At 39.3% G+C, this 24,602-nt stretch overlaps 2 protein-coding genes across 7 annotated transcripts in view; both read left to right on the top strand.

Annotated features, from left to right (window-relative positions):
* The window catches only part of LOC108985831 (WD repeat-containing protein 26 homolog), a 45,962-nt gene extending 42,472 nt beyond the window's left edge, over positions 1-3,490 (top strand). For all 6 annotated transcript variants that reach the window (XM_018958266.2, XM_035686026.1, XM_018958263.2 and 3 more), the window contains one exon: positions 3,106-3,490. In XM_018958266.2, coding sequence (XP_018813811.1) covers positions 3,106-3,321 — 216 coding nt within the window. In that variant the 3' untranslated portion in view covers positions 3,322-3,490. The remainder of the gene's footprint in view (positions 1-3,105) is intronic.
* A 9,044-nt stretch (positions 3,491-12,534) lies between these two features.
* LOC108985829 lies at positions 12,535-13,572 on the top strand. The gene has a single exon (XM_018958261.1). The coding sequence runs from the start codon at positions 12,535-12,537 to the stop codon at positions 13,570-13,572; it is 1,038 nt and encodes a 345-aa protein (XP_018813806.1).
* The last annotated feature ends 11,030 nt before the right edge of the window (positions 13,573-24,602 follow it).

The raw sequence follows: 24,602 nt of genomic DNA on the forward strand, positions 1-24,602 counted from the left end.
CTGCAAGTTAAGACACTAACTTGGAGGAAGAAACCCTTGGGGAACCCGAGCACCCCCACTCAGCCTTTCACCATCATTTCTTGCTGTCTTTTGCTGACAGGGCTCGACTGCACCTCTATAACTCTTGGATATTAGCTTAATCTTGAGGTGTGATATCCCATTCTGATAAGGGTAAGTGGTGTATGAGATCCCACATTGCTTGGGAAGGAGTTCTTGCCCTTTATAATGTTCTAATGAGACTCCAATTGTATCATTGACTAGTCTTTTTGCAGTATAGGTCATGTGGCTTGGGCCTTCCATTGGGGCGTTACATGAGGGATTTTGGAGGTTTATGATTGGGCAACAAAGAGGTGAAGCAAGAGAGGTTATGGGCGGTTTTATAGCTTGAAGACTAGAGTTTTGTTTCTCACTTCACCACCTGGAAACCGAGAGCCCTAAGTGTGGATTGCCATCTTCTTTCTTTCCTTCTTTCTTCTTATAAAATAACCACACTTGTAGTAAGACACCAAGCCAAACATTCCCATTTGTCCCAAACGGAGAGTGAGTAGTTTGTGAATTGTGTGGTAAGGCTTCTTCGTGAAGTTGAGTTCTCCAACCTTGTAAGTAATCTCTTTCCTTTCTTTCTATAGGCTTTAGAAGGTTATGTTAGTGCTTGTGTGAGAATCTTGTGTCTTTAAGGAAGGATAGCTTAATGGTGATCATGGTTGGATTAAGTTGGTGGTTGTCACTAATGATGGATATATTGGTTTCGGTTTGAGCTAGTAAGGAGTTGGGTTTTGTGATTTGTAATGTGTTTGGATACTTGGTTGGATGTGTCTATGGAGTTATTATTTAATGTGCATGATTCATGTGAAAGACTTGAAGAATAGAAGTTAGAATGTCATCTAAGTCCATGAATGTTCCAATTTGGAATCTTGTTGTACACGGATCTCTTGAGTTAATCTTCATGCAATGAGAATTCTCATGCATGATAAGATGTTTGAAGACTTAGATCTAGTTTGTAAATGGAAAGTATGGTCTCAAATGTCTAAGAAAAACTATCAAGATGCATGAGGTTGTAAGCCAAAGGAGTAGAGTGGTTAAAAGCATGTTTTGGTTTCAAGTTTCATCGTTGCATATGTATATGGTTCTCCTCAATGTGTTTCGGATTAAGTGCTTGTGAAGGGTTTGCATCTTAAAGAAAGGGGTATTGATTGTGCTTATGATTAGTACTCATAATAATATGAATGATCTTTGTGTTAAAGGCACCAGAAGAAAGTGAGATTGATATGGTTGAGTTTTGGGTTTAATGTGGGATTTGTTTCTATGCATGTACTAGTAAAATGTTCTCTTGCAATCCGAATATGAAGAGTTTCAATCAAGAGAATGAATGTGCTTCTAAGACCTGTTTTAGGAAATAAAATTGCGTGATGTTTCGGCTATGATGATTTCTTGATGCCCGAATAGGTCTAAATGCATGTTAGTGATTCAAGGTTTCAGGTTTGGTCTATGTTTTTTACAAGAGGCGTGAATATCAATGTTTTAAGGTTAAAAATGAGATTAGCATAGAAGTCCCATGATGTTGTTAAGTTCATAAGTTTTGGGATTGGTTTTGTAAATATTGAAAGTTTAGGGGTCTTGTTAGTTAAAGGGTTATTTTATGATTTTAGGAATTTGATATTCCTCTGTGACATTCGAAGTAGTCCTGGCGTTAAGTATTGCTTTTTGCAGCATGACAACTTTCTTTTTAGGTGAAAAGTTTGTAAGTTAGGCTCTAATGGTTGATGGTATCACCCTGCACACGGTTTACGAGGAACCATGAGGTATCCATACATATGAACAAGAAAAGATGCTCGATGTTTCATGAATGTTATGATGTTACAAGTTGCTAAATTTTGGAAAGGAATCCGGATGGGTGAAAAATACAATTTCATGAAATGCAAGTTCATATTCATGCATACATGTTCATGTTTACTCTAATCATGTTCATGATATCTTTGTGTATGTTCGGGATACCCCATATGATAAGGGTAGGTGGTATATGAGATTCCACATTGCTTAGGGAGGAGAAGTTCTTGCTCTTTATAAGGTTCTAATAGGACTCCAATTGTATCATTGACTAATCCTTTTGGAGTATAGGTCATGTGGTTTGAGTCTTCTATTGGGGCGTTACAACGAGTTTGCTAGAGCTCTGGGAAACAACTTCTCTGGTAGAGTTGGGCTAGCGTGGATAATGCCCAAAGGTTGGTTGATTTTCTTGCAAATTAGAGAGGTTTGGTAGCTCACAACTCACAACGGTGTGGAAGGTGAATCCCCTAAGCTTAGTGTGGTGTAGTTGTAAGGAACGAACAACCAACATTTTGAAACATCATAAACGGTCAATGGATAAACTTAAAAGCCTCTTCTTCAATACTTTGTGTCTCAGGGAAATATATAAATTTTCATGGACTCCGTTTCCATTTCTTTCTTTTTCCGTTTCTAGTTATAATCAAGTGCTTTTTCTTATATACATCAGCTATTGATATGAGTGGTGGCAAAGCTTTAAATAATTATATGTTTTCATTTAAGAAATCTAGGGTTTGGAAGCGGAGGTGTTGCAGCAAGGGGTTTTAACTTTTAACTAGGACATTAGTAGGAGATTTGATGTTAAGTAGAAAAGTAAAATCCTCTATATAATTCAAGTTGGTGGCAGAACTGGAACTCTTATTCCTTAAAGAAGTTGGTCTTTTATTTCTACTGGCTTTAGGAGCAGCTGGTAGACTGTAATTTGGACTGTAGCTTCTTTAAAAAGTTACAAAACTTGTGGGGCTCATATCTGGTTTTGTCCAAAAGAGGGAATCCTAACATCTTTAAACTTCCTTAGGCAGCCCGCGGAAAGCGCTTTCTAAAATCAGAAGCCCTAAAATTTCTGGTGTGACGTGAATAAGGATGAGTACAGTTCATATATATATACTTGACTCTGATAGTATTTTTTCCTAAAATCTCGCTTCAGAGTATATACTCGACTCTTTGATTTTAGGCTTTCTACTTTTTTAATTTCTTTAATGTGATGCCACCATAAATTGCATGAGTATAGTTTTCCATTTCTTTTGGAGCATTGATCATTTGATTTTATTGGGATTGCAGGTTTATATATGGCACAGAGGGTCAGGTGAGCTGATAGAGGCATTGCCTGGCCATTCTGGAGCTGTGAATTGTGTGAGCTGGAATCCAGTGAACCCCCACATGTTGGCATCAGCCAGTGATGACCACACAATACGGATATGGGGCCTAAATGATCTAAGAATGAAGCGCAAAGATACACATAGTAATAGCGTCCACTATTGCAATGGGGGGACCTGAAAGGAGTCTGAAAGGAAGTCATTGGTTGTAATTTGTTATTTTCTCTGATCATTGTTTTTTTGTGTAAATACTTGCTCGTCGTTGCAAGCAGACATTTTTATCAAACAAGCATGTGAATTCTGCAACAAGTTTATGAAAATAAATCTACCATTTTATTTTTACCTTTTTATATATTGGAGTACTTGATTATGGATAAAAGTGACTTTGATCTAATTGCTAAGCAGTTGGGTGAGGCATCAATTTTATTAGCAGTACAGTAATGACCCTTTTGTTGCTGAGCTGTTGTATTTTTAGTTCTGTTTAGTTCAAATTCTTGTCATGCTTTTGCTAGTTGATATTTATATGGAATGTAGGTTAAACTACGATATGCTGCTTTTTATATTATTTAACCCACATAAGTTGCTTTAAGGCTTGTTTGGACATTTAGATATTTTCAAACATTCTCATAATTTCTTTTTCAAACATCACTCTACACAACACTTTAATTTCAAATCTTCAACTTTTTCATCTAATCATTATTTAATCATTATCCAAACACAAAATCCAATATAACTTTTTTTAAATTTCAAAGCACAAATTATATTTAAATAATTTTTTAACTTTATAATATTTTTATTCAATTTTTTCAATCTTCTTTCTCAAAATTCATAAAATATTTTAATTCAAAATGTTTCACTGATATTGTAAGTATCTAAACCAGTGTTGTTAATATCGTACCGTACCGGCCGGTATTTGCCGTACCGGCCACTGGGTCGGTACAGGTACTATATGTATTTCGTACAGGTCCAAATACCGGCCGTACCGGCCTGTATTTCGGCCTGTACCGGCCGATATTTCGGCCTTTTTTTATTTACTTATTTTCAAATTACAAGTTTATTTTTTGACCTCCAATTCAAACTGGGCTATTTATAATTTACATATATGTATTTATATATAATTTATTCATATATAGACTATTATTTTGGAATATAATTTATATATATATTTATATATTTATATGTATATAATTTATTCATATATCGATTATCTCGAAACAATATCAGTATTAAAATATTTCGTTCCAGTGTTTTGACCGGTACGACATCTAATACGATATTCAAAACATTGGTCTAAACGAGCCCTTAGTGTACTGTGCTTTTCTAGCATCACAGATGACCTTTTGTTTTTGCTGTCGTCCATATGCTGTTGGTTGTTTAACTTGTTTGAAAGTCACTATCAGCTGCAGTCCGCCAATATTAGAAGGGATGTTCATTAAACCTGCTAATTTAAAGAGTTAAGACGACCTTTTTCACGTTACTTTGTTTATTTTTCCACCATTTTGCCACCACATCATTACGATGGAAGTTCCAATATTTGACGTTTCAGTTATTTCAGAATTCATATGAGATGGTCGTGTTTGGCAACCAAAAATCAAATCCTTATTAAAGTTCTAATTCAGAGGGGTTTTTTTTATTTCTTAAGAGTTCTTCCCAAACATAAAACATTTGTATTGTGTAAAAGCTCTCCCAGATTTTTTCTGAAAACTCAAAAATTCAAAAGAGAAAATCTACCTGAACAATAATTAAAAAAAAAAAAAACCCTAGGGTTGACAACCTTGCCACCACAGAGGGCACAAAACTAGTCGCCGGTGTGGCAGCTACCATAGGGTGGCAAACCTAACCATAGGGTGGCAGCTTCCAGTGACGGCTAGAATGCAGCAACAACGTGGTGCCTATGTTCTTAATTAAATAAAATCTTTTTAAGTGTACTTTTTACAACCTCCATAAAAACTCAACTGAAAAATGTTTACTTAGATGCTCATGCCTATAATTATACTAGTAGGAGGGCATGTCGTCCGGGTTGGATTCTAGACCCGGTTAGCCTGAGTCAAACTCGTGCTGAATCCGAGTTCCGGGTTGAGCCTTTTTTTTTTTTTTTTTTTTGTTCCTTTTCTTTTGAATCTGCCTTGAGAACAAGTCTGTAAGGAAATGGATTCTTTCGGTTTGTGCCCGTCCGTTAACTTCATTTAAATCCTGATGTTAATGTTATTTTAGCGTGTAGTTAGTTTGCTGAGGAAGGACAATTAGGAAATGGGTTCAAATTTTCATCTCTTTGATCAAAAGGAAACTCATGGACTGGTCTTTTCATTCTTTAATGGTGGGCCGGTGGCAGTCATAGGTCAATCAACTATCTCTCTCTCTCAAACTATTTCCTCGGGCATGCCGCATTCACATCTCTCCATTACAAAGCCTTCCTTGATTTGGAAATAGTGTATGGCAGAAGAAAACGTGGCTAGGGTTCTACTTTTCAGTTCCTTTTTAGTGCTAGCTAGCAGTCGTAGCCCTGTAGCCATAGGGAATACGGCTGCACCCTCCCAGCATACAAGAATTGGCCTATAAAAAAGGAAAAAAAAAAAAAAGAAAAGAAAAAAAAGCTCAGTACCTGGACTGGATGTACACAGGTTTTGCAACTTGGGTTTAAACCAGGCCGGGAAAAAACTCGGCCCTAATGAACAGTCCTAGGCATGTGCCCGGCTTCCCTATAAAGGTTATTTGAAGTCTAAGAGCATTGACATTGGTTTCATCAAATTTATCTTTAAAATTTGATGAACAATACATGTTTTCCATAAGTCTATAACCCCACATTGGATTAACCATTAGATTAGTCAAACTAATAATATAATATTATTTTTTAAATAATATTTTTAATCTATTTTTTTCATATTTTACAATTACACTAACTATATGGTAATTAATAATTTAATTTGATACTTAAATCATTGTTTTCCAACTTAAATATATTGCGACTCAAAATTAGGAAACAATAATTTAAGTAAATAAAATAGTGGTTATAGAGTGTGAACAATTAGTCTTTAAATTTGGAGATGAACTTAAATGTACAGTAGCTCAAAGTTGAAGATTTTAGTGTATGTTGAATCCAATGCAATGATTTTAAATACAAATTCATCAAATTTTAAAGATGACACTCATTTGATGAGTCCAATGTCAACACTCTAGTATGATTTGGTTTAACAAATCTTTGAAATCATCTCATCTCATCTCAACATTCAAACAGAGACATTTTTCAATTTTTCAATTTTCAAAACAAAACGTAAAAAACAATTCAACTTTTTCAAATCCCAAAATTAAATTATTTTAAAAAATTATATTTTAACCCTCTTTTCAGTTTATAATTTTTTTTATTCAACTTTTTCTCTTTCATTTCTTAAAATCCCATAAAAATCTTAAATCAAACTATTTCACTATTATTTACAAATTATCTCACTAATATTGATTAATTTCTCATCGCATCTAATCTATGTAACCAAACGAGGCAAGAAAAAAAAAAACAAGAAATGATATTTTCAAAACATCATGGGAGGCAAGTACTTGGACCCCGAGTCTAGTAAACAATTCTCGCACCTCAAGGCGAGCATAAATATACTTGAACCCCAAGGCAAGCAATGAGAGCACCCCGAGTGAGTAAACAATGCTTGGACACAAGGGCGAGCACACCCGAGCGTGCAAGGAGAACTCGTACCCCTTGTGAGCAAAAAGTGTTCACACCCGAGGAGAACAAAAAGTGTTCAGACCCTGGGTGAGTTGAACCCTGGGGTGAGCACAGATAGTTTGCGCTTGGGGCGAGCACTGTGACAGAGCATGAAGGTTCAACGAGGGGATAAGAATGTTTGCAAGGTGGAGTAGCGAGAAAAAGTGTTCATCGTAAGGCTGAAAAATGATGGTAGGCTGAAAAATGAAGCTTGGTTGGAAAATGGAGGTAGGCCAAAAAAATGAAGATAGACTGGCAAACGAGCTTGTGTGGAAAATGAAAGTAGGCTGGAAAAATGAAGATAGGCCATCAAACGAATCTCGGGTGGAAAATTAAGGTAAGACAAAAAAATAAAAGTAGGTTAGAAAACAAAGATCGAACAGAAAAATGAACTTAGGTGACCGAAAGAGCTTGCCCTGGAATGTGATCCTCTTTGGGGCGAGCATTCAAAAAAATAACTGAACTAATCTCGCATCCAAGAGGTGAGAACTTTGCTTGGTCCAAGCAAAAGTCCTCGCATCCAAGAAGGCAAGTGAAGCACTCGCATTTTGCTCGGTGTGAGTAAAAATACTTGCCACCTCTACTGCCGGGTGGGAGGATAGGGAGCTCGCTCCCTAGGGTGAGCAAAGACTGCTCCAAGCCTGAGGGCGACCAAAGATTGCTCAAACCAAATCGAACAGCTTGTACCACAAGGCGAGGAAAGGGTGTCCCACTTGGGAAGCAACAAGTGCTCCTCTCATGGGTGAGCATTCAAAAAATAAATAAGTGAAGTGATGATTCCAAAAGTGCTTGTCCCGAGGCACACAAAAGTAAAAAGTACTCGTGGGCACAAGCACTTTGGTCGCATTACATGCTCAGGAAGAATGCCTGATGACCATGGGAGCTCACACAAATCGTACCAGCTCTACCAAATCTAATGCTTATGTGGAAATTTGGATTGCATGGGAGCTTGACTCCCAATCATGTAAAGCATACCCGATCTCCATAAGTATTTAACCCTTGATCAAATTGATTGGATTGCTCCCATGCATGTAATGCATACCAGATCGCCAATAGTATCCGATCAAGTCCACAAAAGAAATTCCCACCAGAAATGTCCATTTCAAAACCGCCAACTTGACGACAATACCAACAAAAGATCTTTATATGAGAACTATCAAGCCAACGATAGAAATATCCACCATAAATCTCGATCTCAGACAGCAACGTCATGGGTCTCTAGTGTGGAAGTGAAGATATTTTTAGTTGTTTCTCTATATTTCCATCTTTGTTGTAGCCTTGGGTGGCGTTGTGGTCAGATCCAGTCACGTCGACGCAATCGTCTGTCTCTGTCGTGGCTCTCGCTTGGGTCGATGAACAAACATGTTTTGTAATTTCTCTGAAGAAGAAGTTTGAAACAGAAGGAGAAGAGAAAGAATAAAAGATTGAAGAATAAGAAGAAGGTAGATGGAGAGTGGGGAGTGTGAGAGAAGATGAAGATGAAGTTGGTTATGGAGATTTTTAGTTGTCATCAGCTAGTTTGATTTGGATAAGGGTTGTTTCTGTCTAATTTGATTTGTTGTAAGAGTATTTTAGTTAGTTCGGATATGTGGTAGGGGAATTTTAGCTAATTCGGGTCTCAGGGTTCCTGCTGGGTATGTTTTGCCTATGAACGCCTACCAAATTTTTGCTATGTTTGTGGTAAACTGGGTCGTAATCATAAAGACTGCAATGTATGGCAAATAAACAAGAACCTCTTCTCTAAGGATGCTCTTCCATTTGGCCAGTGGATGTGCACTGGAGGGGGAGGGGGAGGGGGAGGGGGAAAGGGCCAACACTACCGTGACCTGAGAGAGGAAGGGGATAGGAATTCACAGCCATCAAGAACCACCAGTCATGCTGCGGATTTGGTGCAACAACAGGGTGGAAAAAAGGATGAAAATGGCATGGGAACCAACATGGAGCAAGCCAACAATGAGGGTTATGGGAACTCACCAAATGGGAAAAGAGACGTTACTGGTTCAAACAAGGAAGTACTGCATTAGGCAATGAAAGAATAGGATCAATATCCGACTACTAAGGAGGGTGCAACAAGTATTGGGGAAAAGCCAATAATGGAATGTGCAAAACATATGGGAGCAGACCCCATTGGGACAAGACCAACGTCTATGAGTAGTGGGCCAAAGGGAGCAAGGGGGAAAGAGGTCAATGAGACCCAGAAAGGAATACATGGAGAGAGCCCAGCAGTGGTGTAGTTAGTCACACCTACTGAAAAACAAAGTAACACATCTGCAAAGAGATGGTCTAGGCACAACAAGAAGGCTATTACTGAGGAAACTATTAATGTCAAGGAGAGCCAAGCTCATAAGAGAAAGGAGATGGAGGTGGCAAGCTTTGTGTCACGTATGGGTTCGAATTTAGGGTTTGAAACTAGTATTTTATTTATTTTTATTATTATTGTCTTTATATTTTTATTATCATTATAGGAAAAATGCTAACCGATAGAGTAAATTAGTGATTCCTACCCTATCAGAACCTTCGTATGGTTATCCATTAGGTTTCTGTATTAGATTTGGTTCCTAGTTCAAGACCAACTCAAACTCAAAATATTCAAAATCCTCTTAGAATCTGATCCCTCGTAGGAAAATGTTCCTACAGTTTAGGCAATTTCGAATTATAAACAATTTCCTAAAGATTCACATTGCCTCCCTCCCGTCGCCTATAAGAAACCCATAAGGCCTTTGAATTGTACACACAAAATCCCTAGAGAAAAGACACTTTCACGTAGAGAAAGAAACTCACCCGCAAGCACCACACAACATCCCTCCTAGCAACCAACAGCCATCTCGACAGACCACCTCCCACACCACCACAGAAAATGCCAGACAACCTATTTCCATCGCACCCACTCCCTCAGGTAAGCCCTTGCCGCCGCGCACCACCTTCCTCCCTCTCAGTATTTTAAGTTTTCATTTTTCTCTCTCTAAATTCTCTCTCTCTCTCTCCCTCTCTCAGTGTCGCACCACCATCGAGACTCCCTCAGTTGCGCTGCCGATCACTTCCAGCCACCCTGAGCCGCCGTGCAGTAGTTCTCTTTTCCCTTCGGTGAGTTGCCATCCGTCGCACGATGCTCTTCTTAGGAGCTTTTCTTTCTCAGCCCTTAGAGCTTTTACGTTACTAATGTTAGAGTGGGCCACGGGCCTAAAGCCTTTCGGCCAGGAGCCTTATAAACTCGAAGAGGACCTATTTCTACACGGGCCATGTTTTAAGCTGGACCCAATCATACAGTAACTGGTATATTATTTCAGAAGACTGTTTTCTAATGTGGGCCTACAGTATTATTAAACCTGGATTGCAAAAATCATTACGTTGGTATTTTATAAAATACATAATATTTAGATATTTTCTACTATTTAATATTTAAAGGACTAGATATGATATTACTGTTTTAGTAGCCATAAAATAGTGAGATTAATCAATGAATTCGGTATATAGCTGGATATTTTTGTAGATTTAAAGTTTATGATATGTGCTCAAGTAGGAAAGATGTTAGGACACTTTTTCCTAGAAGATTAGTAACGTCGTGTACCTCATATAGGTAACGCGCTATCACTTGGAAGTCAAGAAGCAACGCTAAGAGGTAAATAGTATGATCGTATAATTGCATACATACTATGAATATTATTGTTATGTATGAAAATATGATGTGCTTATGATGGTTAAGTAGGCTACGCTAAGAGGCAAGTCGAGGTTAGATTCCTTTACGATCTTTGATGAAATACGAGATTATGCTTGAATGAATGAATTTGTTGTTTGATTGATTGAATGTCATTAAAAAATCATATGAGAGCCATGAGATGTTCATGTAGTAATTCAAGTTAAGTATGTCATGTAATGGAATAGTCAGATTATGTAAGCCATGTCTATGTAATACATAGATTATGTATGCCATGTTCATATAGTACTTAGATAACGTATGCCATGTTCATGTAGTGCTTAGATCATGTATGCCGTGGGATGATAAAACGTTCAGAGCATGTTATGCCATGTATTTCAGTTAAGTGAAACACGGACTCAAGTATGTCTCACTCCATGTATTTCAGTTAAGTGAAACACGGACTCAAGCGTGTTTCACTCCATGTTACTTAGTTAAGTGAAACACGGACTCAAGCGTGCCTCACTCCATGTATTCAGTTAAGTGAAACACGGACTCAAGCGTGTCTCACTCCATGTTACTCAGTTAAGTGAAACACGGACTCAAGCGTGTCTCACTCCATGTATTCAGTTAAGTGAAACACGGACTCAAGCGTGTTTCACTCCATGTTACTCAATTAAGTGAAACATGGACTCAAGCGTGTTTCACTCCATGTTACCCAGTTAAGTGAAACTCAGGCTCAAACGTGTTTCATTCCATGTTAAGACAAGATAAACAAGTTATTATGCTTTCACGTTACCTGTTTGCCCTGAGTATGTTTGCTTCCGCTCATGATGATGAATATATATGTGCTATGTGAATATGTGATGATATATGTATATTTGTGAAGTTATTCATAAAGTTATATTACGTGTATGATTGGGAATTTGTGATGCTATATGTATTTTGTTAAGAGTCTTCAGAAACTAAATGCATGCTAGGCCAGATTATGTTTTACAGTATGATGTGCTATTTACTGAGTATTCAACTCATTTTTGTTTGTCTTCTTGTTTTCTTTCATGTCTAATTTTTACAGATGAAGTTTATGACGATGCAGAGCTGGATGGCCAGGAGTAGATTTACTACAAAGAATTAGGAAGGAATAAGTGATATTCGCACAAGAATTAGATCTCTTTTACGTCATTCATAAGGAGTAGTTTATGTTCTTTTACTTTACCTTCAGTTTTCGAGATAATTATGTTCAAATCAGTTTTAACATTTATCACTTTTTAATAAATGAGGTATTTCAAGATATGAATTTCTTTACCGGTCATTATGTTATGAATGTTATTAACATCTCTATTATATGAGAAAGGGGTGTTAGAATTGGTATCAGAGCCCAGGTCAAGAGATTCTGTAGACTTTTTTTTAAAAGAAAGAATTCTAGGATAGGAAACACGTAGGATGACTCCTGGCCAGCTCAAAGTTCAAGATAGGTTATTGACTATTGTGTTTGATGTGTATTGTCATGATTTACTTGATTACATGATTGAATTATTACTTGCTCATTACATGAATGGCGTTGTTAGATAATGACACCAGGTACTAGGCGTAATACGGACCCTGAAGGTTCCTCGAAACCTCCACCGAACGAACCAGAGGTGATAGCAGCTGCTGCTACCGGACTTCTCCGGTATTTTGTTGATGAACAAGGCTTGGTTGCCAGGAATCCCAGGGGCAGTTGTACCCTAAACCAGTTTACACGGCAGCATCCTCCGACTTTTGAAGGCAGCGCAGAAGCACTCGATGCAGAAAGTTGGATCAAAAGAATAGAGAAGATTTTTAGGGCTCTATTCTGTACGGATGAACAAAAAGTGGAGTTTGTCACTTATATGTTGGCAGATGAAGCGGATGAGTGGTGGACCTCTACAAGGGAACTACTACTGCTTGAACTTAACGAGGGAGTGTCCATCACTTAGGACCGTTTCAAACGAGCATTTTTGGATCAATATTTTTCCCCAGCACTCCGTGAAGCAAAAGCTAGGCAGTTTCTTGACCTAGTACAGGGAACCATGATAGTGGAACGCTATACCGCGACGTTTGTGGCATTATCACGGTTTGCAAGTTACTTAGTTCCAGACGAGGAAAAGAAATGTGAAAAGTTTGAATGGGGCTTGCATCCGAGAATTCGAAGTCGCCTGATACCCCTAAGGATCCGTAATTTCACCGACTTGGTCACACGAGCCACCTTGATTGAAGAAGACATGAGGGTGAATATGGAACTATTCAATCAAAGGAAAAACCAACAACCTCTACCTAAACCCAATAGAAACAAGAAGCCTGCCCCCATCTACCGACCACAATCACCTCAGAGTATTCCAACATATCCGATTTGCCAAAATTGCCGAAAGAGACATCAAGGAAGCTGTTTAGTGGGCCAAAATGTTTGCTTCAAATGCGGGCAGCCAAACCATATGGCTCGAGACTGCCCAAGGAATGCGCCGCCGCCAACTACAAAGAGGGGTCAGAGGACCATCGCACCAACTAGAGTTCTTGCCCTTACCCCAGTGGACGCTGAGACATCTAATGATGTGGTTACAAGTACCATTCTATTCTCTCATTATGCTACCATCTTGTTCAACCCGGGTGCCACACACTCTTTTATAGCACGTGCCTATGCTTGCTTGAATGAAAGGGTACCAAAGAGTCTTGATTGTTCACTATCAGTTGCAACACCTACTGGTGAACATATAATTTGTGTACTTAGGAATTGTCCTATAGAAATTAGTGGGAGACACCTTCCAGTAGACCTGTTGATATTTGAGATGCTAGGATTTGACATAATCTTGGAAATGGATTGGTTGTCTCGAAACCACGCATGTGTTGATTGTTTTAAAAAGGAAGTGGTTTTCAAACCCCCGGGCAAGGAGGAATTCAGTTTTTTCATAGAAAGAAGAAATGCCCCACCTCAATTGATATCAACTCTGCAAGCGACTAGATTATTAAGACAAGGATGTTTGGGATTCCTAGCTATTCTAGTAGCACCACCTGTAGAAGGACCTAAACTTGAGGATATCCCCATTGTCAGGGAATTTCTGGATGTGATATGAATCCGCGGGAACGGAATCCCTTAAACCCACAGTCAATTTGAAAACTTCCCAAGAAAGCCAAAATCAAGTCTATGGATGGAGAATCTAGACCCCGATGAGAACTTGTTTCAAGAATCTAGATTATATTAAAATCTAGACCCATTGAAGAACCCGTCTCAAGAACCCAGATTACAAAGGAGGAATGCCACAAAGGTTGTGATTTACCTTTGATAAGTTCAAAAGTTCAATTAAGAACAAGAGGAGTAAAACTCAACTCACAATGAATAAATTCATCAAATTTCATAAACTTCATAAACTGATTAGAATCAGGCTACATAGAGTATTTAAAGCAAAACCTAATGAAACCCTAGTCAAAATAAACCCCCATCTTCCAAAAGTGCCCCTGGATGAACAGTACCGCGGCTACAGTGCAGCGCTACAGTAACTCGGCTATAGTAACCCTAACCCTAGTTCAATAAAATAATAAATTTCCCAACATGCCCTTCATAGGCCCCCTTAAGTGCTTCCCATAATAAACTCAATTATTCTAAACTAATATCATAAGTTCTTTAAATGAATTAAATAAGTTGAAACCCTTCAAGAGCTCAAAGCCTTTAAGTCTTGTCGTTGCCCTCTTCCGTAGCTAATCAAATGAATTAAAACTGGATCTTCATCCTTCAAGCCCCATCTTGAATGTTGGGCTCTTGCTAAACTTGTCCCAAGTGGATTGCATCAATCCTTGCATTGTCTCCTTGATCTTCTTGGCCCATCTGGAAGTTGCAAATGATCTTTAAGACTAGGCCCATCTTAGTTCCCATCAGGATGTGTTTCCAGATATCTTCCTGGGTTGCCTCCGTATCGAGAGGTTGACTTTTCAATTGACATCCTACCAGGAACGACACCTATATCAAAGGCACCATACCGTATGGCTCTAGTAGAGTTAAAGGAGCTGAAGGAGCAATTGCAGTAGTTGCTGGAAAAGTGTTATATTCGCCCTAGTGTGTCACCATGGGGCGTACCAGTCCTGTTTGTGAAGAAGAAGGACAATTCTATGCGACTTTGTATTGACTATCGAGAACTGAATCGGGTGGCAATTAAAAACAAGTACCCCCTACCTAGGATTGATGATCTTTTTGACCAGTTTCAAGAGGCCCAAGTTTTCTCCAAGATTGATCTGCGATCGGGTTACCACCAACTTAAGATCAAGCCGGGAGGTATTTCGAAGACGGCATTTAGAACATGCTATGGACACTATGAGTTTTTAGTCATGCCATTCGGTTTGACGAATGCTCCAGCAGCTTTCATGGGCATGATGAACAGAGTGTTTAGGGAGTATGTTGATCAGTTTGTTGTTGTTTTTATAGACGATATCCTCATATACTCCAAAAGCCAAGCAGATCACGAGAGTCACTTGAGGGTTGTGTTGCAGATATTAAGGAAGGAGCAGTTGTTTGCGAAATTCAAAAAGTGTGATTTTTGGTTACAAGAGAGTACCTTCTTGGGACATGTCGTGTCAAAAGAAGGAATTTCAGTAGACCCGACAAAAATTGAAGCGGTTGTGAAATGGGCCAAACCAACCAATGTGAATGAAGTCAGAAGCTTCTTAGGACTTGCAGGATATTATAGGAGGTTTGTCGAGGGGTTCTCCAGTATCACAGCCCTGATGACTAAGCTGACAAGGAAAAATGAGAAGTTTTTGTGGACCGAAGACTGTGGAAGATGCTTTAAAGAGCTGAAGAAGAGACTAGTGACAGGACCTGTACTCACTGTTCCCTCGGGCAATACAAGATTTGTTATTTACAGTGATGCTTCCCTCCAGAGATTGGGTTGTGTCTTGATGCAGCATGGGAAGGTTATCGCTTACGCTTATCGACAACTCAAGAGTTACGAAGAGAATTATCCGACACATGATCTAGAGCTTGCAGCAGTTGTAATCACCTTGAAGTTATGGAGACACTATCTCTATGGGGAGAAGTGCGAGATTTATATAGACCATAAGAGCCTAAAGTATTTCTTTACTTAGAGAGACTTGAATATGAGACAACGCAGATGGTTAGAACTTTTGAAAGATTACGACTGCAACATTAACTATCATCTAGGTAAAGCTAATGTAGTGGCAGATGCTCTAAGCCGGAAGTCTTCTTCTAGTACCCTTGCTACTATGTATACCTCACAGAAGCATATTTTATTAGATATGGAGCGGGCAGGGATAGAGATGGTTATGGATATACGCAGGCTCGATTGAGTAGTTTGACCTTGGGATCGTCATTGATAGATCGAACAAAGGCTGCCCCAACGGATGATTTAGACTTGGTAAAGTTTAGAGGAGAGGTTCAAGAAGACAGAAGGCCCAGATTTACAGTATCTAGGGATGGCACCTTAAGATTCAAGGGAATAATATACGTTCCAAATGTTAAGGAAATAAGAGAAGTGATCTTAAGAGAGGCTCACCGGTCACTCTATACTATCCACCCAGGTAGCACTAAGATGTATAGAGATTTGAAGCAACAATTCTGGTGGAGTGGTATGAAGCGCGAGATAGCTAACTATGTGGCTCAGTGTTTAACTTGCCAGTAGGTCAAGGCGGAGCATCAGAGGCCTTCGGGGTTATTACACCCACTTCCTATACCTGTTTGGACGTGGGATGAAATTGGTATGGATTTTGTGTCAGGTTTTCCTAAGGCACCAGGAGCTCAGGATGCAGCTTGGGTAATTGTTGACAGGTTATCCAAGACAGCTCACTTCATTTCGATTCAAATGACGTATTCTACAGACAGGTTGGCAGAATTATATGTACATGAAATCGTCAGACTGTACGGAATCCCCTCCAAGATTGTGTCAGACAAGGACACCCGTTTCACTTTAACATCTTGGAGCAGTGAACAAAAAGAGTTAGGGACATAGTTGACTTACAGCACAGCCTTCCTCCCTCAGATAGATGGACAATCTGAGAGGACAGTACAAATATTGGAGGATATGCTTAGAGCCTGCGTAATGGATTTTAAGGGCAGCTGGATTAAATACTTACCTTTGATCGAATTTGCATACAATAATAGTTACCAAGAGAGCATTTAGGAGGCACCATATGAAGTTCTTTACGGCCTCAAGTGCCGGTCACCCCTCTATTGGGACGAAGTGGGAGAACGTAGAATCCTTGGACATGGATTATTCAAGATATGCATGAGAAGATAATGATCATCCGGAAAAAGCTCGCCATTACACAAGAGCGACATAAAAAGTATGCGAATCAAAGGCGTCGAGAGTTGCAATTTGAAGTAGGAAGCAAAGTATTCTCGAAAGTGGCGCCGATGAAGGGAATTATGCGGTTCGGAAAGAAAGGCAAACTGAGTCGGAGATATTTAGGCCCTTTCGATGTACTAGAAAGGATTGGAGCTGCAACATACAGGTTGGCCCTTCCACCATAATTGTCAACTATTCACGATGTTTTCCATGTCTCTTTGCTTCGAGGGTATGTTTTGGACCCTATACATGTACTAGAGTACGAGCCTCTCCAAGTCCATGAGGATTTGACCTATGAGGAGTTTCCAGTCAGAATTCTTGCACAAAAGGCTCAAGCACTCCGCAAGAAGACCATTCCGATGGTCAAAGTGCTTTGGAACAACCACAAAGAAAAAGAGGCCACCTGGGACCTAGAAGAGGACATGAGAATTAAGTATCCATATTTATTCGATTGAGGTACGTTATCTCGAGGGCGAGACTTCTTTTAAGGGGAGGAGATTGTCACGTATGGGTTCGAATTTAGGGTTTGAAACTAGTATTTTATTTATGTTTATTTTTATTGTCTTTATATTTTTATTATCATTTTAGGAAAAATGCTAACCGATAGAGTAAATTAGTGATTCCTACCCTATCATAGGGGTGGGCAGCGGGGCCCCACCCCCCGCTACCCCGCACCGCCCATGCGGGGGCGGGGGGCGGATTGACCCCTGCTGGGCCCCCCTGCCCCGCCCACCACTCCGCACTCTTCCTATTTTTAGTGTAAAAATTTTTAATTTATAATATTTATATAAGTAATTTATATAAATATACTGTATATAAATATAAATATATACAATTTGTTAAAAACTTGAATTTAACTTCAAGTTAATGGGATTACCTTGGCCTCCTAGGCCAAGGCAATACAATAGTGATAGTTAAGCAATGTGAGACTTACTGTTAAGTCTCACATTGCTTAACTATCACTATTGTATTGCCTTGGCCTCCTATATAATGGTTGGCCTAAGAGGCTAAGATAATCTAAAATATAACTCTAATAAGTTTGTATTTTTTTAATGTATAAATTTTAATTTATACTTTAAATTATATTATAATTTGAGTCAAAATATTTTTAGACTAAAATTTTTTTTTTTAAACAATAGGTTGAGCAGGGGGCTACCAGGGGGTGCGGTTTCTACCCCACCCCTTGGTAGAGGGGCGGGGTATGAAACCCCTCCACCCACATGGTGCGGGGTAGGGGCCGGGGACGGGGTGCCCCTCCCCGCACCATGCGGGTAGCACCCCTACCCTATCAGAACCTTCGTATGGTTATCCATTAGGTTTCCGTATTAGATTTGGTTCCTGATTCAAGACCAACTCAAACTCAAAATATTCAAAATCCTCTTAGAATCTGATCCCTCGTAGGAAAATGTTCCTACAGTTTAGGCAATTTTGAATTATAAACAATCTCCTAAAGATTTACGTTGCCTCCCTCCCGTCGCCTATAAGAAACCCATAAGGCCTCTGAATTGTACACACAAAAATCCCTAGAGAAAAGACTCTTTCACGTAGAGAAAGAAACTCACCCGCAAGCACCACGCAACATCCCTCCTAGCAACCAACAGCCATCTCGATGGACCACCTCCCACGCCACCAAAGAAAACGCCGGCCAACCTATTTCCGTTGCACCCACTCCCTCAGGTAAGCCCTTGCCGCCGCGCACCACCTTCGTCCCTCTCAGTATTTTAAGTTTTCAGAAGATGACTTGAGATGACTTGAGATGGATTGTGAATAGTAATGAGATGAGTTGTGAATAGTAGTGAGATTTGTGAGTTAAAGTTGCTGAATAGTAATGAATAGTAGTGAGATGAGTTGAGATGAGTTGAGATGAGCTGAGATGTCCTGCGAATCCAAACGTCTCCTTAGTGTCGCACCACCATCGGGACTCCCTTAGTTGTGCCGCCGGTCACTTCCAGCCACCCTGAGCCGCCGCGCAGCAGTTCTCTTTTCCCTTTGGTGAGTTGCCTTCCGTCGCACAATGCTCTTCTCAGGAGCTTTTCTTTCTCAGCCCTTTGGGATTTTACGTTACTGATGTTAGAGTGGGCCACGGGCCTAAAGCCTTTCGACCAGGAGCCTTATAAACTTGAAGAGGACCTATTTCTACACGAGCCATGTTTTAAGCTGGGCCCAATCTTACAGAAACTGGTATATTCTTTTAGAAGACTGTTTTCTAATGTGGGCCTATAGTATTATTAAACCTGGATTGCAAAAATCATTACGTTGGTATTTTATAAAATACATAATATGTAGATATTTTCTACTATTTTATATTTAAAGGACTAGATATGATATTATTGTTTTAGTAATAAAATAGTGAGATTAATCAATGAGTTCGGTATATAGCTGGATATTTTTGTAGATTTAAAGTTTATGATATGTGCTCAAGTAGGAAAGATGTTAGGACACTTTTTCCTAGAAGATTAGTAACGTCGTGTACCTCATATAGGTAACGCGCTATCACTTGGAAGTCAAGAAGCAACGCTAAAAGGTAAATAGTATGATTGTATAATTGCATGCATACTATGAATATTATTGTTATGTATGAAAATATGATGTGCTTATGATGGTTAAGTAGGCTACGCTAAGAGGCAGGTCAAGGTTAAATTCCTTTACGATCTTTGATGAAATACGAGATTATGCTTGAATGAATGAATTTGTTGTTTGATTGATTGAATGATATTAAAAAATCATATGAGAGCCATGAGATGTTCATGTAGTAATTCAAGTTAAGTATGTCATGTAATGGAATAGTCAGATTATGTAAGCCATGTCTATGTAATAATTATGCATGCCATGTTCATATAGTACTTAGATGATGTATGCCATGTTCATGTAGTGCTTTGATCATGTATGCCATGGGATGTCATATAACGTTCAGAGCATGTTATGTCATGTATGCTATGCCATGTATAAGGAAATGCCATGTTATGCTATGTCATGCTATACCATGAACAAGAATATGCCATGTACAATAATATGCTATGTTATGCTGCGCCATGTACAAGAATATGCTATGTTATGTCATGTTATGCTATACTACGCTATGCCATGTACAAGAAAATGCCATGTTATGCTATGCCATGTACAAGAATATGTCATGCTATGTCATGTACAAGAATATGCCATGATAGAAATGTTCATGAAGCCTAATAAATTCTCATGCATTAAGAAAGATAAGAAATGTTACGGTGCCACAGACTCAAGCGTGGTTAACCACAAGTTAAGTGAAACACGGACTCAAGCGTATCTCACTCCATGTATTTTAGTTAAGTGAAACACGGACTCAAGCTTGTCTCACTCCATGTTACTCAGTTAAGTGAAACATGGACTCAAGCGTGTCTCACTCCATGTATTCAGTTAAGTGAAACACGGACTCAAGCATGTCTCACTCCATGTATTTCAGTTAAGTGAAATACGGACTCAAGCGTGTCTCACTCCATGTTACTCAGTTAAGTAAAACACGGACTCAAGCGTGTCTCACTCCATGTATTCAGTTAAGTGAAACACAGACTCAAGCATGTCTCACTCCATATTACTCAATTAAGTGAAACACGGACTCAAGCGTGTCTCACTCCATGTATTCAGTTAAGTGAAACACAAACTCAAGCGTGTTTCACTCCATGTTACCCAGTCAAGTGAAATACGGACTCAAACGTAATTCACTCCATATTAAGACAAGATAAACAAGTTATTATCCATTCACGTTACATGTTTGCCCTGAGTATGTTTGCTTCCGCTCATGATGATGAATATATATGTGCTATGTGAATATGTGATGATATATGTATATATGTGAAGTTATTCAGAAAGTTATATTACGTGTATGATTGGGAATTTGTAATGCTATATGTATTGTGTTAAGAGTCTTCAGAAACTAAATCCATGCTAGGCCAGATTATGTTTTACAGTATGATGTGCTATTTATTGAGTATTCGACTCATTTTTGTTTGTCTTCTTGTTTTCTTTCATGTCTAATTTTTACAGATGAAGTTTATGACGATGCAGAGCTGGATGGCCAGGAGTAGATTTACTACAAAGAATTAGGAAGAAATAAGTGATATTCGCACAAGAATTAGATCTCTTTTACGTCATTCATTGGAGTAGTTTATGTTCTTTTACTTTACCTTCAGTTTTCGAGACAATCGTGTTCAAATCAGTTTTAACATTTTATCACTTTTTAATAAATGAGGTATTTCAAAATATGAATCTCTTTACCGGGCATGGCTATCACTTTTTGATAGCCATCAGACTAAACAAAAACAAAGGATGCTGACAGTGAAGGAACTAGATAACCAACTTAAGATATCTGTGGAGGCTGATGCTCAGCCCTGCCGGATGCAATGAAAATCATAAGGTGGAACTCCTGTGGGCTTAGGAACCCACATGGAGTTCGAGCACTTCGTGATTTGGTCATGAAGGAAGGCCCTGAGATCCTGTTTCTACAAGAAGCTAAGTTGATAGGAAAGAAGTTAGAAAGATTGAAATTTCAATTGGGATACCATGGCTGCTTGGCTATGGACAATGTGGGTCTTAGTGGTGGCGTAGCTTTGATGTGGAAAAGTGAGGTAAACTTATCCATTTGCAGCTACTCAATAAATCACATTGATGCTTTGGTAGCTGAGGATGGAAGAGGAAGAAGAAAATGGTAGCTAACTGGGGCGTATGGGCAACCTGATACTGGTAGAAGACATGAGACTTGGGAGTTGCTCAGGTTATTAAGAAGGGATGGAACTCATGCCTGGTTAACATTTGGAGATTTCAATGAAATGTTAAGTAGAGAAGAGAAGTATGGGGGAATAACTAGACCTGAAAGACAAATGGAGTTCAGGGATGCTGTCAATGAGTGCCAATTGATTGATTTGAGGTATGCTAGACAGAAATTAACCTGGTGGAATAATCGAGATCAAATGAGAAACATATGCGAAAGATTAGACAGATATCTAGCCAATACTATGTGGATTGAGATGTTCCCATTTGCTAAGGTGATCCATGGTTTTGCTGCACACTCAGACCACATTCCCATTATTATGCAGATAGAAGGTGATGTAATTATAAGAAGAGGGCCCAAACCTTTCAGGTTTGAGGCCATGTGGGTAGAGGCAACTGGTTGTGAACAAGTCATTTTGAGATCATGGAGTGGTCATCAAGGGCAGGGTGATATGAAAGGTGTCATGAAGAAAATTTTTGTGTAGTAAAAATCTTACAAAATGGAACAAATAGTCTTTTGGTAATGTTCAAAGACAACTACAACAGGCTAAAGATAGACTACATAGGTTACAAGAGGGTGATCCTACTCATCTCAATATATAGGCCTTTAGGAAAGCTCATGAGGAAGTGCAATGTTGGCTGGAACGAAATGAAATTCTTTGGAGGCAAAGATCAAAGGTCTTGTGGCTCAAGGAGGGGGAACAAATACCAGGTTTTTTCATAGTAAAGCTTCTCAGAGGAGGAAAAAGAATTTTATAAGCAGACTGAAAGATGGGGAAGGTGTGTGGAAAGAAGGTGATGCAAAAGACCATCTAATTCTGCAATATTTCAAAGAGCTCTTCACTACAAATACACAGGAAGGCAACATGGACTTTCTGTCTGCTCTTCAAGGAAGGATTACAAGAGAGATGAACTAGGAACTCACCAAGACTTTCACAGCTGCAGAAGTGGAGGAAGCTCTGCACCAAATGAACCCAACTAAAGCTCCTAGTCTTGATGGTATGGCTCCCATTTTTTATCAACATTATTGGCACATAGTTGGAGCATCAATCACCACTGCTATGCTGCAAGCACTAAATGAAGGTCTTTTTCTACCCTCTTTAAATCACACTTTTATAACTTTGATCACAAAAACAAAAAAGCCTGAAAAAGTATAAGAGTTTAGACCTATAAGTTTGTGTAATGTGGTTTATAAGTTGCTTTCAAAAGTATTAGCAAATAGGTTGAAATTTACTCTACCTGCTATTATTTCTAGCACCAAAAGTGCTATTTTCCTAGTAGGATTATTTTAGATAACATTCTTGTTGCTTATGAAATAATACATTTCCTGAGGAAAAAGGGAACAGGTAAAGAAGGATTTATGTCCTTAAAGCTGGATATGAGCAAAACCTATGATAGGCTTGAGTGGAGCTATCTAGAAACAATTATGATGCAGATGGGGCTTGATAGAAAGTGGATCAAGTTGATTATGATTTGTGTGAAGACAACTTCATTCAATATTCTGGTTAGTGGTGAACCATTGGGACCTATTATTCCTACTAGAGGGGTCAGGCAGGGAGATCCCTTATCTCCATACCTTTTTTTACTCTGCATTGAAGGTTTGGTTTCCTTGTTACATAAAGTTAAGTAGTCTAGGCTGATGAGAAGGATCAGAATTTGTCGTAGGGCTCCTCTAGTGAGCCATCTTCTGTCTGCGGATGACAGTCTTGTCTTCTGCAAGGCAACTCTTAGGGATAATGAATGATATGAACCCGGGGAATGAAATCCCTTGAACCGACAATCAATTTGAAGACTCTCCATGTAACGACCCGACCCTATATTTTTTTAGGAATAAAATTTGAATAATTTTATTAAGGCTTTATTATTATTATTATTATTATTATTATTATTATTATTATTATTATTATTATTTCTGTCCAACCCTTGAATCCTCTTGTTAATACAACTCCTTCTACCGGATTTTTTTTTTTATTTTCTCTTCTTTGAATTTCAAACGTGAAATCTAATCCACTCACATGCATATGCACTCGCACGTCTCTTTTTTTTCTCGGGTTTTCTTCTAGGTTCACAAACATATATTCATACGGATGCAAGCCGCAATGCCCCATCGTGAATCCTCCTCTCACGCATCAAACGTACACATGCACGATTCCTTCCTTTTCCTCCGCTTGCACGACACTGCATTTATTTATACACTCACGCACACAGAGCACTTGCCACAAACCTCCTCCCCTCAAACCGCAGCACACGTCCGAGAAGGCAAGCTCCACCATCTCCCTCAAGCTCGTCCAGCAGACCACCTCTCCCTCCACCGTAAATCCCACTGCCGCGTTGGTTCACTTTCCTCCACACACAACCACTGCACGCCACCGGGAAACCGCAGCACCACCTTGCCGAAGCCAAGCAAACCACGTCGCAGCTCCTCCCTCTGACCACCTCGTTGCCGAGCTAGCAGAATCACTTCTCGACTTGCCTCGGAAAAAGCCATAAACCCGTTGCCATCCTCCCCTGTTTTAGGCCCTCGAAACAGAGCACCCCCACTCAAACCAAGAACCACGTTTTGCCACTTTTGGGCCGCGACGCCATCATTGGCAGCAGCAGACGACGCCGGAGATCTATCCTCCACGGCCCTGTGGCGCCACAGCAAACCGCCACCCTTGTTCTGTAAGTTCAAGCCGTGTACTCCTTTTCTTTCATCCCGTAACTCTCTCTCACTCTCAGTTGCTTAGCCACCACTAGTCGGAGTTGACGCCGTGCCCAGCCACCAGAACCACCGTCGCGACTGCCTTCTTCCTCTCTCGGTGAGCATCACACCCCTCAACCTGAATGCATGCATCCCTCTCACACGTAAACCAAATCGGGTCATGCAACCCGTAAACCATTCTTTTCTTTAGGTTAGTGATATTACAAAAATGCCCCTCTATTTTATTTTCCCAAAATGCCCTTGTACAGTATGTTATTTTTTTCCAAAAATATCCTTGCTTATTTAAGACTAACGGGTAAGGCTATTTTAGTGTCGGGAAGTGTTTAGGTTTAGAAAATATAGACTATTTTAGTAGTTAGGTTTT

Source organism: Juglans regia, chromosome 15, assembly GCF_001411555.2.
Source record: "Juglans regia cultivar Chandler chromosome 15, Walnut 2.0, whole genome shotgun sequence".
Lineage (NCBI taxonomy): Eukaryota > Viridiplantae > Streptophyta > Magnoliopsida > Fagales > Juglandaceae > Juglans > Juglans regia.